The following is a 15,887-nucleotide window of genomic DNA, read 5'->3' as shown; positions in this document are numbered from 1 at the left end:
TTTCCAGCTTCTCCTAGTCATTTCTTGAGGCTCTGAAGCAAGATCCTGTTAGTTACCTCCACCTGCCCGTTGGCCTGTGGGTGTGCTACGGAGGCGAAACGGTGTTCGATGCTTAGGTTATCGCAGAATCTGGCGAATTCAGCACTTGCGAACTGGGGCCCGTTCTCCGTTACAAGTGTCTTTGGAATGCCGAAACGGCAGACCACGTCGTGATAAAAGAACTTCTCCGTCGCTTTTGAATTGGGCTTTGCTATGGCTTTAACCTCGACCCATTTGGTGAAGTAGTCAATGGCGACGTACAACATTGTGTGTCCCCCGAGGGCTTTTGGGAATGGCCAGAGCAGGTCCATGCCCCACATGGCGAAAGGCAGGGGCCCTGCTATCGCGGCGTATGGTGTGGCCGGTTGACGAGGGGTGGTTGCGTACCTTTGGCATGGGCTGCATTTCTTGACGAACTCCTTGGCATCCCTGAGGATCGTAGGCCAAAAGTAACCATGCCTTACGATTTTCTGGGCCAGAGTCCTGCCACCTCCGTGGTCTCCGCAGATTGCTTCATGTACTTCTCGTAGCGCGTACTCCGATTCGGAGGGTACCAGGCATCGGAGATACGGCCATGTATATGACCGTTTGTAGAGCCTGGGCCCGTGGACCACGTAGTGGGCGGCTCTTGCGGTTAGGCGTCGGGCTTCCAGCTTGTCTTCGGGCAGTATCCCGTCTTTCAGGTATCGCATGATGGGGTCCATCTAGTTCGGTCCTGGTGGAATCTCCAAAACTTGCACTTCGTCGATGCTGGGGTGGGGCAGTATCTCTGTGAGCACGGTGCCGAAGTCATGGGTCTCTTCGGCGGCCATTTTTTACAATGCATCCGCTCGATTGTTCATGTCTCACGGTACCTGGAGGATCTCGACCTTTCCCATTCTTTGCAGTTTTTCTTTTACCTTCTGGATCATTCTGAGGCCCTTGGCTTCGTATATTCCGTTCACTTGGTTGACGACGAGCTGGGAGTCGCTATAGACTTTTAACTTTTCCGCACCGAGCTCTGCGGCTAGACTTAGTCCTGCTAGCAAGGCTTCGTATTCAGCCTCGTTGTTGGAGGCTTTGAAATCTAGCCGGAGGGCGTATTCCAGCGTAAATCCTTCTGGGCCGTGGAGGACCACTCCCGCCCCGTACCCTGTTTTGCCTGCTGAGCCGTCAACGTGCAGGGTCCAGTGAATCTCGTCACTCTGTTCCGCTGAGTCTGGCGCCATGTCTTTGTGAGCCGTTTGTTCGGTGGGGCCCTCGCCATTTTCCATTGTTGCTGGTTCCGCAGCCGGGGCCGTGGATTCCATTATAAAGTCAGCGAGGGCTTGGGATTTAATAGCCGGCCTCGGGCGGACCTGTATGTCGAACTCTCCCAACTCGACGGCCCAACTTACCATCCTGCCCGAGGTCTCTAGTTTTTGGAGAATCTTCCTCAGGGGTTGGTCGGTCAGAAGCACAATGGGGTGGGCCTGGAAGTAGGGGCGGAGCTTCCGGGCGGCGCTGACGACTGCGAGGGTGAATTTCTCTATGTTTAGGTACCGGACCTCTGCACCGTGGATAGTCTTGCTCACGTAGTACACCGGATGTTCCTTCTTGTCGCTTTGCTTGGCCAATACCGCACTCACCGCCGTGGGGCTGATGGCCAGATACAGAAATAGTTCTTCCCCCGGCTCGGGTTTGGCGAGTACGGGTGGTGTCTGAAGGTATTGTTTCAGGGCGTCGAATGCTTCTTGGCAGGCCGGGGTCCATTCGAATTCTCGTATATTTTTCAATTGTTTGAAGAAGGGTTGGCATTTTTCCGCCGACTTTGGCATGAATCGGCCGAGGGCAGTGATTCGACCCGCGAGCCTCTGTACTTCTACCGCTGTTGTTAGGGGTTCCATGTCTAGGATGGCCTGGATCTTTTTGGGGTTGGCCTCGATCCCTCTCTGGCTAACCATGAACCCTAAGAACTTTCCGGAGGTTACCCCGAAGGCGCATTTTGCGGGGTTCAGCTTCATTCGGGCTCGTCGTAGGGTGTTGAAAGTCTCCTGAAGGTCGAAGATGTGTTTGGAGGACTCTAAACTTTTTACCAGCATGTCGTCGACATACACCTCTACATTTCTTCCGATTTGCGCCTGGAATAGCTTATTTACGAGCCACTGGTAGGTGGCGCCTGCGTTTTTTAACCCGAAGGGCATAACGGTGTAACAGTAGACGCCCTGATCGGTGATGAACGCTGTTTTCGGGATGTCTGGCTCGTGCATTTTCACCTGATTGTAACCCGAGAATGCATCCAAGAAGGTGAGGAGTTCGTGTCCGGATGTGGCGTCGATGAGTTGGTCTATGCGCGGGAGGGGGTAGGGGTCCTTTGGGCTGGCCCGGTTTAGGTCTGTGAAGTCTATACAGGCCCGCCAGCCTCCACTAGCTTTCTTGACCATGACGACGTTAGACAGCCACTCGGGGTATCGGATTTCTCTGATGAACCCGGCTTTTAGTAGCTTCTCCACTTCGGCCTTTATGTGAGTTTGATGTTCTACCGTGAAGTTCCTCTTCTTCTGTCGGACGGGTTTAAGGGCTGGGTTCACGTTTAACTTGTGAACGGCCAACTCCTTGGGTATCCCGGGCATGTCCTTGGCGGACCATGCGAACATGTCTTTGTTGGTTCTGAGGAAGTCGATCATCTGGTCTCGCAGGGGGCCTTTTAGTAGGGAACTGATCCGAACTCGTCTCTCCGGCTGATCTTGGGCTATGGGGATGGAGTCTAGCTCCTCGACGGGTTCTTCTCTGATCGTGCGGGCCCGCTGCCGGGGGTCTTCACTACCGATTGTGAAGTTCTCGGCCGGAGCGTTGGTTCCTCTTAGGCTTGCTGCGTAGCACTGGCGTGCTATCATCTACTGCCCCTGGACCTCCCTTACTCCGATTGGAGTGGGGAATTTCATCTTGAGGTGGGGGGTGGAGACCACTGCCCCCAAATCTCTTAGAGCGGGGCGCCCAATGATGGCGCTGTAAGTGAACGGTATGTCTACGACCATGAAGGTGGTCAGGATGGTTTTTTGGAGGGGGTACGTCCCAAAGGTCACGGGTAAGTCGATCTTGCCGTCGACCCGTACGGACGCACCGGAGAACCCGTAGATAGAATACTCCGCGGGTCCCAGCCTATCTTTGCCCAGTTTCATCTCTTCGAAAGTCCCGAGGTGTAGCATGTTGACGGAGTTTCCTGTGTCGACCAGGATCTTTCCTATGTCGAAGTTGGCGACGACTAGCCTGACGACCAGTGCGTCGTCATGCGGGACTTGTAGCCCGTCGAGGTCTTCGTTGGAGAAAGTGATGATCTGGTCCTCACGGGGCGGATCTGTTCGGGCCTTTTTGGAAGGCATATCCATGGAGAATACCCGCTCCGCATATGCCCGCCGACCAGCTGTTGTCGGCCTTCCCGCTGCCGGCCCGCCCGTGATGATGTTGATTTTTCCGATAATGGTGGGCGGCTGTTCGCGGGCCTGCGGTTGTTCAGGGGGCTCTTCTTTCAGGGGGCGCTGGTGGCGGCGTGTGTCGTGTCTGCTGCGGGATCGACGTCTGCTTCGGGAGCGATGCTTGCTAAGGAATCGGTGTCGGTTTGTGGATCGGCGACGGTTGTTGGACCGGCGCCTATTGGGTGACTGACGCCTACCTCTGGGCTCGTCGGGTGGATGCTGGACCTCGCGTGAATTTCCGCCAGGGCTTCTGAGATATTGATTCAGGTGCCCTTCTTCGGCCAGCCTTTCCAGCTGGAGGCGGAGGTGGAAGCAATGGTCAGTTTCGTGGCCGTGGTCCCCGTGGAATTCGCAGAACTTTTTGGCGGACCGCTTCTTTGGGTCCGTGGCCATTCTATTGGGGGGGTCAGGAGACCCTGATCTCTGATAGCTAGTAGGACATGGGAGAGGGGAACCTTTAGTGGGGCGCTTCCCAGTCTTTCGAAGACGGGGATGGGGTTCCGGCTCGCCTGTTTCTCCTCGGCCCGTGGCCTCATGATCTTTCGACCGTCGTTGTTTTTTCTTTCATCGGGGCCGGGATGGTTCTGCTCTCGGGCACAGGCTTCTTCTGCTCGCACGAACTTGTCAGCCTTAGATTCAAGTTCCTGTAGGTCCCGTGGTGGCTTGAGGATGAGATGCAGCTTGAGATTTGGATCGGTGGTGGCGTGCTTTAGTGTTGCGACCGCTATTTGGACGTCCATGTTAGAAAGTTGGGCCAATTCGGCTTGGAATTTTAACATGAAGTCTCTTAGGGTCTCGTTTCTTCCCTGCCGGAGGGCTAAGAGGGCATCCGCTGGATCATGGCGGAGGCGGTTGTTGGCGAATCTTACGCTGAACTTCCTTCCGAATTCATGGAAGGATGCGATGGAGTCGGGCTCCAATCTCATGTACCAGTCGTTAGCGGTCTTTCTTAACAGGGAGGCGAAGGCTCTGCACATGAATCCGTCCGACGTGCCCCGGAGCGTCATTACCCTTTTGAAAGTTTGGAGGAACTCGAGGGGGTCAGTGCTTCCGTCGTACAGACCGAAACGGGAGAGGTCTATGCCTGCTTCCGCTGGGGTCTTTAAGACTTCCGAGGTGAATGGGGATGCCATTTCCCTTTCCCATTCGTCGAGGATGCCATGGGCGTAGGGCTTCTTCATTTCTAGTTTTACCTCTCGGATCTGCCTCTGCAGGTCGGCTATCGGATCCACGCTAGGCGGTTGCGCTGAGGTTGCTACTTCTTCCGTCCGAGCCAAGGGCGGTTCCTGGAGACGGGCAGCCCGGACAGGGGGAGCGCAGCTTAGCGGAGCCTGCTTCCCGCTGTCTCGCTGGTGTCCCCTAGCTGCGGGGGGCAAAGGGCTATTCGTTGATGGGGACGGGTCCGGCGAGTCGGTGCTCGCTTTCGCCGGGGATGACGCTCCCCTGGCTGTTCCTCGTTGCCTTCGTTGTAGGCTTTTGTCTGGTCCTGCGTTGTCAGGGGCCTCTCCGGGGCCGGAGGAGGCAAGCGTTGGAGTAGTTCTCGGTGGAGTTCGTTGAACATCTCCATGGTGGGGACCATCTGCGGTGCGCTAGAGGAGGGTTGGTGTCGGCCCAAGAGTGGTGAGTTGGGCTCTCGGGAGCTTGAGGTGTTGGTTTGTGCGCGCTAAGCCTGACTCCTGGTTATTACCCATGTTTCTTGCTGTTGGGTGTGGTTTCTCATCGCCATAAGGCGTTCAGTACTCGACGAGTCCCACGGATGGCGCCAATATGATGGCGTCTGAATCTGGGTCTGTGATCGCGCGGTCGGTAGATGGCCTCTGCGGGGTCTGCAATCACAAACAAAGGGGGTCAGGGGGTCCGAGGTGGGTCCCGGACGACCACTTCGACACCCAAGTCAGATCCTTCGACCAATCAATATAAAGGACAGCGAGAAGGGGAAGGGGTTTTGATCAGGGTTACCAGGGCCAACGCGTAGGCTCCTTTCTGGGTGTGTGAATGAGTGGGTCGGAGGGGACTAGCAGGGAGAGTAGGATTGCGTTCCTAGTCTCCTCTGTTGTTGCCTCGCCTCTTTTTTCGGTTGCTTTTTGCGGAGCTGAGAATGGGGGAAGTCCTTTCCAAAAACGTGGATCCCTTCTCTTCTTCCTTTCCCTCCCTTTTAAAGGGAGGTGCGCGGCCCTTTTCATCATTATGGAGAGAAAGCCTTCCTTTGCAGGATTGGGCAGTTCCCCTGCCTCGCCGGCACGCGTGGCTTCGTCGGCCATTTCCTTCCATAATTTGTGATGATGAGGCCAGGACGGTGACACGTGTCATGATTGCATGGTCTTTACCGTTTTCCAACGTCTTTCTTCATGATGGCTAGGCTCTCCTTGTGCATGGATGACACGTGGCGATATCTGAGAGCGACGCCGTATTTGTGTCCCATCAGTAGGTCCTTGGTCTTGATCGAACCACCATAAATCTCTGGTGCACTCTTTCTATCTCTCTCTATCTCTTTGTGCATTTGTGGTTGTTTTTCATTTGTGATTAAAGTTTAATTTGTCATCAAGTCTTAATTCCGCAATATTTTTGGCAAATTTTTTGAACCGAATTAACCCTCTCTCTTGGGTTTCCATCCATACTTGCGATCACAAGTTGGATATGAAGGCGGTTAGCATGATCCATCTATGTTTTGTGGATGACGTCGTTTACAACATAATCGGCAAAGAGACTGCAACTGGGATTTGACGCAAACTCGACAGTCTCTATAGGGAGAAATTGCTAACCAACAAGTTGTTTCTCAAGAAGTTTATATGCTCTTCAGATGAAAGAAAACTCAAGTCTGTTGGGGCATCTCAATACTTTCAACATGATGGTCATGGAACTGTTGAACATTGGAGGCAAGTTGGAAGAGGAGGATAAGGCCCAACTTCCCTTGCCGTTCCTTCGTGGATCTTACGAACACTTAGTTACCACTCTTTTCTTTGGGAAGGAAACCTTGGTCACAACAGAGGTAAGTCAGCCATCTTTGGAAGCGAAAAGCTAAAGATGACTACTGGGGAAGAACCCAAGGCAGATGAGGTTGTGTTGAATGCTAACAAATAGGCCGGGGTGTGGTCGATCTCGTGACAGGAAGCCAAAAGGGAGTAAATCTCGATCCAAATCGAAAGGTGGAAGCACAATTGAATGCTACTGGTGCCATCAAACGGGGCACATTAGAAGAGACTGCAAGGAGCACGAGCAAGATTTGGAAGAGAAGAAACAAAGCAGTTCAAATCAAGCTAGTGTTGCAGCAGAAATTTCTAGTGAAGCTGAAGTGGATTTTTTACCAGTTTCTTCAGATAAGGGTTATTTCTGAAATACATGGATTATTAATTCTGGATGTTTCTATCGTATGTGCCCAAACAAGTATTGATTTGATACATACAAGCCATACAATGGTGATACATACAAGCCATACAATGGAGGAACGGTTCTCATGGGAAACAATGCTGCCTGCCAGGAAATTGTGATAGGCACTGTGAAAATCAAGATGCATGATGGAGTTGTGTGCATTTTATCTGAGGTAAGACATGTTCCAGATTTAAGGAAGAATTTAATTTCTCGAGGCATTAGATACCGGTGGCTGCCAGTACAACGTAGCAGAAAGAGTTATGAAAATTGTGAAGGGTGCACAGGTTGTAATGAAGGGAGAGATATTTGAAAACTTGTACAAGCTCCTAGGGAATACTGTGACAGCTGGAGCTGCATCAGTTGAGGCTAGCGAAGATGATTCACAATTCTGGCATATGTGTTTTAGGCATATGAGTGAGAGAGGGTTGGTGGAACTTCATAAGAGGAAATTGCTTAACGGATTTTGAAATTGCAAATTGGATTTTTGCAAATATTGTGTATATGGGAAGTAGTGCAGAGCAGATTCAGGACAACGATGTACAACAGTAAGGGTATACTTGATTATGTTCACTCAGATGTTTGGGGCCATCACCAGTGAGATCAAGAGGCAGTATGGAGTATTTCATTACTTTCATTGATGATTATTCAAGGAAAGTATGGGTGTATTTCATGAGAAGAAAGTCTGAAGTTTTGTTCAAATTCAAGTATTGGTTGGCAAAAGCTGAGAATCGGATGGGAAGGAGATTAAAATGTCTACAGACTGACAATGGCATGGAATACAGGAATGATGATTTCTTGGCCTTCTACAAAGACCGAGGAATCAAATGTCACTTCACTAATCCAGGTACCCCACAACAAAACGGAGTAGCAGAAAGAATGAGCATGACCCGTCTTGAGAGAGCCAGGGCCATGAGGCTCGCACAAAATTGTCAGACATTTGGAAGGATGCAGTGGACAAGGCATGCTATGTGATAAACAGATCTCCATCTATAGCAATTGACTTCAAACTTCCAGAAGAGGTATGGACTAAAAAGTTAGTTGATTTTTCTATATTTAGTATATTTGGATGCCCAGCTTATGTTCATATTTAAAGTGCACAGAGGCGCAAGCTAGATGCTAAGTCTAAGCAGTGTGTATTTCTCGGGTTTGAGAAAGGGGTGAAAGGATATAAGTTATGGGATCATACTACGAAGAAGATAGTGGGATGTGATCTTCAATGAGACTAGTATGCTAAAAACTAGTGGGCCGGTAGAAGAATCACGGGAAGTAGATGTGGAGGAAAAACATGATGCATCAAATTTTGATATAGATGACTCAGGAGTATCTGATAATGGGAAGGACGTTATACAGTCTTTCAGGATAGAACCATCAGGTAGTAGTCATGATGAGTAGCAAGAAGAGCCACAAAGCATAGCAATGTCAAAGCCAAAGCGGAATTCAAGCAGCCAGTCAAGTATGGGTTTGAAGATTTTGTTTCCTTTGCACTAATTACTGCCAGGAGAACCTGTGTTTTTCAGCATGCTATGAGTGGTTGGGAAATCCATAAGTGGGTTATGGCTATGACAAATGAGATGGAGTCACTTCATCAAAATCAAACTTGGGATCTTGTGGGGCTCCCCAAGGGAAATAAAGCTATCGGCTACATATGGATATACAGGAAGAAGGAGGCGTATTCTAATACATGTGGAGAAAGGTACAAAGCCCGTCTAGTTGCAAAGTGGTACGCCCAGAAAGAGGGCATGGATTACAACTAGATATTCTCACTTATGGTAAAGCACACTTCAATCTGTATGTTGTTGAGTCTGGTCATATGGCACAATCTAGAGCTAGGCCAGATGATTGTTAAAATGGTGTTCCTTCCTGGTGACTTGGAGGAACAAAGCTACATCGAGCATCCAAAGGGATTTGTTGAATAGGGTAAAGAGCATCATGTATTCTTTCTGAAACGGTCTCTCTACGGTTTGAAGCCGTCACCTAGGCAGTGGTACTTGCGGTTTGATTCATTCGTGATGAGGAATGGGTACACACATAGTAGCTATGATTGGTCTGTTTATTATCGTGCTATTGATGTGTGTGTGTGTGCGCGCGCGTGCATTATTTATATGAAACACATGGCGTTTATAGTGAAAATAAATTTTAAAAAATCACTTATTATGGAAGTGATTAAACTCTGTTTGAATTGGAACATTCATCTAAGTTTCCTGTAGGGAAACATACTCTAAAATGGTTCAGAAAAATCTCATTTTCTAGAGTTCAAATTTTAATCCAAACTAAATGACATTTCAAGAGTTATTGCTTTTTTGACAGAATGGTGTGGCAGTAGATGTACCAAACAAGCTCTGTGTGTGTCTGAAATACATGGTGTTTTTAGTGAAAAAAATTGTGAAAAAAATAACTTTTTATGGAAATGATTAAACTCTGTTTATGTTATTAGATACATTACTCTTTGCTACTAGTAGAGAAGTTAGGGATTACATCCATGAACCAATGTAATTTCATATAACATAATTTAGGATCCTACGCATGCTCATGCACAAATTGACACATACTTCTCAATATTTCAAAATTTTTCATTTTTCCCACCGGTGAAAATTACAAATTAACCAACCAAACATTATCATGACATGCATCTGGCTTGTTCAGCAACATCCACACGTTCCGAAGTTTGGTAATTGGGAAGGAGAAAATGTTCCATATACCATGTATTTAGAAAATGCTCGCAAAGACAAAGGTGTTGGAACAAAGATGATAAACCCAAACGATACTGAAAAGAACCCCGATGCCTTTCAGTGTCCAACACCAAGCCGTGAATATTCAATAAGGAAAGAACACAACATAGAGGATCCCAATGTTGACGAGAATCATCATTCTGTTCGTGCTCCTCCACCGTGGGTCCGGTTTGAGAAGGACACACATTTAGTGCAACACCACCACAAGAAATATCCCAGCAAAGAAGAGGCAGGATTCCGGAGCTATTCAGCTATAAATGCTATGAATCCACAGAAAAGCAGAAATAATAAGAGCAGCAAATCATTTTCTGACAGCGAAAAAAGCAATTCTGACCGTTCGCTTTTAAAATCCCATCGACATCCTGCAAGATATGGACTAACTAAGAATTCTGACAGTAGCACTTGCTCTACTACTCCATTGCCACCAGCTATGAAGCACGGGTACGGGTACGGGGTGCGGGTACGACACGACACGGGTACATGGGTACGTGATTTGCCAAAAAAACCAGGTGCGGGTACGTTCGGGTACGCCGAATATAATAATATATTTTAATATTTTATTATATATTTATAAAAATTAAAAAAAAAAATTGTAGAGCAATCAAATAACAATAACATCACCAAAATGGAAAATTCTAATATTACTCTTCTTTTTATAAGTGATTAAGTTCCATATTTCATAACATGAGGCATTAATAGATCATTCATTAGAAAAAAAAGTTTGTCACCAGTGTGTTGACCAGTGCTTGACAAGATGAATAATTTTTAGAGACCAAATTATGAGATTTTTTTACCGGACTTTTGGGATTTAATAATATTTGGATAAAATAGATTTTATGAATTTTTAAAATTTGAAAAATACCCCACCGTTTGGAAGTTAAGAGAGTTAAAATTTTGACCCGACCCTTTTTCTTTGAATTTTGTACTAGAACTGGAGAGTTGACTTTTTTTCCTTTTAGATTTGGGTGTTGAAACTATTTTTAAAAAATCCAAAAGGGGGGTATTCCGTTATTTACATGTAAATCTTAAGTAAATGGACAATAAAATAGTAAAGACATTTACTCCTGAAGCAGGACGTGTCGGGTACGCGTGGTGCGCACCCGACACGCATTTTTTTAATAAAAAAACAATGGGGTACGTACCCCGGACGTACCCGGGACGTACCTGCACCCCATACGTGTCGGGTGCGGGAGCCCCGGGAGAGTACCCGTGCTTCCTAGGCCACCAGGACTAGCTACATCAAGAAGTGGAAATACTCAAAGGGAAGAAATAGTAAGTAAATTCTACTTGATTTTCGTCCAATTTTATGTTCTTCCAGCACTTTATGTGTGTTCATCATAGCATAAACTATAAGAGTGCTAATGGCTTATTTGCCTTTAAATGAAAAAAAGTGATGAGATGTAGAATGCATATACATGTTTTGTACAATTGGGTTATAAATATCATTTTATTTAGCTTGCATTTTGAACCTTTTTTTTCTATTTATAGCTAGATCATGTAACTCATCTTTTACCTGCTTTTCGTTGAAACAATTTGCAAAAAAAAAAAAAAACTTGAAATAAAAATCATCTTTTTTGCCATTTTTGCCAATGTAGATACTTTCTGGTCTAGATCTATGAATCAAGATGTTAGGACCAGTTAATTACTTCATATGTCATTAATGGAGCACTATTTTCTCTATTAAAATGGGGTTCTTTCTTTTTGTCCTTTACGTGGCTGTGTTGATTTTGTACATGATATGCTTGTACCAGTCTCAGCCAGTTCCCAAGTTTGGTACTTGGGATGAAACAGATCCTAAATCGGACGAAGGATTTACTACCATTTTTAACAAAGTCAAAGAAGAAAAGAAAATTGGAGCAGCTAATCTCACAAAGTTGCCAACTGATCCAGCCATGTATTCCAATGGTCATAGAAACCATGACAATTCTTCATCCAAATAAAAGGTACGCGACTATGTATTTGCTTTTTCGTTCAAGTATCAATAAGCAGCTAATCCCTTGTAGAGATTTGGAGTTTATTTGAAAAGTGGCCATGCGTTACTGTTTCAAATATCCATAAGCTACTGCAATGAAATCAAAAGGCTCGGGAATGAATGCGAAATGATATAACTCCAAATACCTGAGATCTTAAAACTCCTATTACATTTTTGTAGTGTTTTTATTCCTTCTTTGAATTTAATCTTTTCCTCCAACCATCTGTTCTGCAGAGATGTTGCTGGTGATTGGCATGGTTGCTGATGCAAAAGCTTGCATTCTGGACTTTATTATTTTATCTCATCATGGGGCAACAAAAAAAATGGAAATTATATAGTGTTAGGAAACTACTTTCCATTTCTTGCCTTTTTCTCCATGTATTCAATTCATTTTGATGATATATTGTTGTTAAAGTGTACCTTACTATCTTCAGAAGGGATATGATGTTAGTTCAATCAGATTTTAAATCTAGGTTGTGTTAGAGTAATTAGGTCAACCAAGAGGTTGCTTGAAGCATTACACCCAAGGTATCTAATTTGGAATACCAAGTTTGTTGCCTCCAGCCCCTATATATATTAGATATACTAGGGTTTTAATAGGTTAGTGGGCTCTAGCCCAAATAGGCCCACTACACCGGTCCATTATCTTATTGGGCTTATATTAGAACATACATGGGTTATATTATATACCCAACAATCTCCTCATATGTTCTACATATAGCACAATCTAATAGATTGTTAGTGTAATGTTCAAAACAAAATATTGAATCATCCACATCACCATATGGTCCATATCATAAAAGATCTGTAATCCAACTGAAAACATGAATCCTTTTATGACAAACCAAGAGTTTTAGATATACAACAAGTTAAACTCAACCAAAAGGTAGTTTCACATATAAGTGAACCCCACTGATCTTAGATGAATTCATTCATGGGGTATGATTCTCATCGAGATCCAAAATAAAGTTCCACAAAAAAGTGAACTCTATGCATAAAGTTCCACAAAAAAGTGAACTCTTTGCTAGGATCCAATCCTAGGAATAATCGAAATCCATATGTCTCCCATGTTCTTTGAACAACTAGAAGCAAAAGAGTGTAGGAGAGAGAGGGAGTGAGACGATACAAATCTTTAGATGATCTCGGCTTGGACAAATTTGCATTAGGATTTCCAACTTTGCTAAGAGCTTCAATTCGTCCACCCTCAATCCCTTTATATAGACATCCAATGCCAATTAGTTTCTGTGGTACCCTGATCCCGCGAGAGGGGTGTGGGGCGCGAGCCGCCGCTCTCTCTCTCTTGGTCTCTCGTATCCACGCGATTGGCGTGTGCATTTTATTATTGATTTGAATTAATCTTTCCTGTGAACTTGGGATCACTAAGGCAATCCGAATTCCACACGAAAGAGACTGACAGAGTCGCCACCTAGATGTGGGATCTAGGACCCGTAATTAACCAGAAATCTAGACTCGCTACCTGGTTACGAGAATGGAAGGTATGGGGAGTTATCCGCCACATGCACCATTCTTGCCCGATAATCGGTCTTCGATTCCAAAAGCTAACTCTTTTAAATTTATTTTAAATGGCTCATTCAACTCTATGTTAATGTGCGAACTAAGTGACATGCATCCTATGATCTAATTTCAATGTGAATCCTAAATGTGTATCTTGATTTATTAATTTGTCTGGATTCAATCTAAGTGAAAGTTCTCCTAAAATTCTAATTTCATGGAAAGTCCTAAGTGATTTGATTAAGCATTTACAAGAAAATTAATATACAAAACACCACAATTTGTTTGTGGTGCCGACTCGCGGGTGGTATGCCATCAGACATCCAAGCTGCCTACGTACCCAAGCCTCACTGGGATCAGAGTCGACGTAGTTCGGTGCACCTAAGCTAAGCTACTTATGCCTAACTCAACTAGGACACCGACCTAGACGGGATTGACTGTTTCAACAGTTTTAGGAGAAGTTATTTAATTCAAGTTGAGGATTTTATTATCTTAGGATTTCATCTAAGATGCTATATGATTCTCATCTAAATGCAAATGGTCCCTTAGACTAATGCAGGTTTGCCTACATCCTAGTTTACTAGCTTGTCCTAGGGAAAGATTGGGTGACTAGTGTAACTAGACCTATGGCACGGTTGCTATACATAGCAAACGTCCGTGATGAGGCTCGACTCCTAACTCTAGGACTCCCTAAAACCTAAGACTCCCTAAAACTTAGGACACGACACGACACCGGTGTTCCTAAATTGGGCTCTAAGGGTCCTTACGACGGAAACCGTAATCCAACGGTTCCGAGAGACACGAGGTGAATCGATTTCAGTTCTTGAGGTTAGTGAAAAAAAGGATGGAAGAGATGATGAAATAGTGTGAGGGAATGAGAAAGATAGAGAAAGGTGCGACTGAACTTGGGAGTGCCAAATTGCCTACGTACCCCGCGATGGGGATCAAGCCACACGTAGTTCCGCTGGGGAGGTTACTTGGATTTTGGAAAACAGAATTGGTATTTGGATCAGGAATCGGGTTTGTATTTGAGCATTGGACTTGAGATTCAGAAACATTGATTTATCAATGGGATTTTGGAATTGGGAATTTGCATCAAAGAATTGAGCATATAGGAATCATCAAGGGTTTGAATTTTGGGAATTCAAAATGGGCGGGCTTATGAGATTCGGCCAAATGGATTCAGACATGCGACTCGGATTGTGTTGGGATATGACTTGGTTGGATTGGGTTAATGGTTAGGGTCAAGTGAGTCGGGTCTAAGTTAGGAGCAAACCCGAGACTAGCCATGGTCTAACTAGGAGGAAGCAGGGTACAAACCAGGGTGCGGACCAGGGTGCACCAGGGTGCGAACCAGCAGGGAACCAGGGTGCGAACCAGCAGGGAACCAGGGTGCGAACCAGCAGGGGAACCAGGGTGCAACCAGCAGGGAACCTGGGTGCAACCAGCAGCGAACCTGGGTGCAACCAGGGTCTAACCAGAGTGCGAACCAGCAGGGAACCAGGGTGCGAACCAATATCGAACCAGGGTGCGAACCAGTAGGGAACCAGGGTGCAACCAGCAGGGAAGCAGGGTGCGAACCAGTAGGGAACCAGGGTGCGAACCAGTAGGGAACCAGGGTGCAACCAGCAGGGAACCAGGGTGCGAATCAGTAGGGAACCAGGGTGCAACCAGCATCGAACCTGGGTGCAACCAGCAGCGAACCTGGGTGCAACCAGGGTCTAACCAGAGGCTAACCAGGGGGAAAACAGACCCTACATGCTTCCTAACATGGTTTTTCTTTTAAAGTAAAAGATATGCATGAAAACAGACCCTACATAGAATTGAAATAAATGCCTACCTCTTTGGAAACCCACTTTGTGTTTGATTTTTCTTTGATGGTAATTCCTTGAAGATGATTCCTTGCTTGATAATGACTGCTTTTGATATATATCACCCAACGTATAAAATCACCCGATCCGGCAAGGATGGCCGAACCCTTGAAGAGATGAGGGAGAGGGATGAATTTTCTAAGAGAGGGGTTCTTTTTCTTCTTTTTGTTGGATGGTGGGATGAGAGGGTATTTATAGGAGAATGGGATAGGAGGTTAGGTGAGGTTAGGTGAGGTTAGGTAAGGTTAGGTGAGGTTAGGTGGTTAGGTGAGGTTAGGTGAGGTTAGGTGAGGTTTGGATGGTTAGGATGAGAGGAGAGGTTAGGTGAGGTTAGGTGAGGTTTGGATGGTTAGGATGAGAGGAGAGGTTAGGTGGTTTTGGATGGTTAGACCCAGGTCAAGATCTGCCATTGATCTAACGATTTACGGAAATCGGGTCTCGGAATGGAATCAGGGTTCGGGCTATGAAGTGACCCTATCTTATTTTGTCCCGATTGATGATCCGTAAAGTCAGATCAAGATCTAAAACATATATTAGGTTATTGTTGGTTAAAGTAAAGCAAAATGTGGGTGTCTACAGATGCCCCTCTTTGGTAGAGACGACGTAGTCATCGAATACCAAAGTTAAAATGACAGAACCATTTTGCGTAACTTTAATCGACAAAGGAACCCCCTAAACACAATGCAACCTAATATAATGCAAGACCTTAGATGAAATCCTAGAATTGGAATGCAATAAAACAAACCCGCTGCGGTGCCGCTGGCAACGAGAGAAATGGGATACCATTTTCAAATGGATTTTCGGAGGGAAAGGAATATCGCTTTTGAACAGCTTCAGAGGAAATGAGACGTCATTTTCAAATGGTCTCAGAGAGAATAATGGATGACTTTTGAAAGATTCTTAATGAAAATGCAGCATCATTTTTGAATGGGCTTGGGCAAGATAAAATACCGTATTTATA

At 45.8% G+C, this 15,887-nt stretch overlaps 1 protein-coding gene across 1 annotated transcript; it reads left to right on the top strand.

Moving 5' to 3' along the window:
* The first annotated feature begins 9,461 nt into the window (after positions 1–9,461).
* LOC143869808 (RPM1-interacting protein 4-like) lies at positions 9,462–11,511 on the top strand. Its single transcript, XM_077376366.1, has 3 exons — positions 9,462–10,012; positions 11,167–11,176; positions 11,323–11,511. The coding sequence occupies exons 1-3, from the start codon at positions 9,462–9,464 to the stop codon at positions 11,509–11,511; spliced, it is 750 nt and encodes a 249-aa protein (XP_077232481.1).
* The last annotated feature ends 4,376 nt before the right edge of the window (positions 11,512–15,887 follow it).

This window comes from Tasmannia lanceolata, unplaced genomic scaffold (genome assembly GCF_043159265.1).
Source record: "Tasmannia lanceolata isolate RefF3 unplaced genomic scaffold, GAP_Taslan_0.1 ptg000003l, whole genome shotgun sequence".
Classification (NCBI taxonomy): Eukaryota; Viridiplantae; Streptophyta; class Magnoliopsida; order Canellales; family Winteraceae; genus Tasmannia; species Tasmannia lanceolata.
This window is presented reverse-complemented; position numbering and strand designations above follow the sequence as displayed.

Coding starts and splice junctions, on each gene's coding strand:
- LOC143869808 (XM_077376366.1), top strand. CDS start 9,462: ATGACATGCATCTGGCTTGTTCAGCAACATCCACACGTTCCGAAGTTT.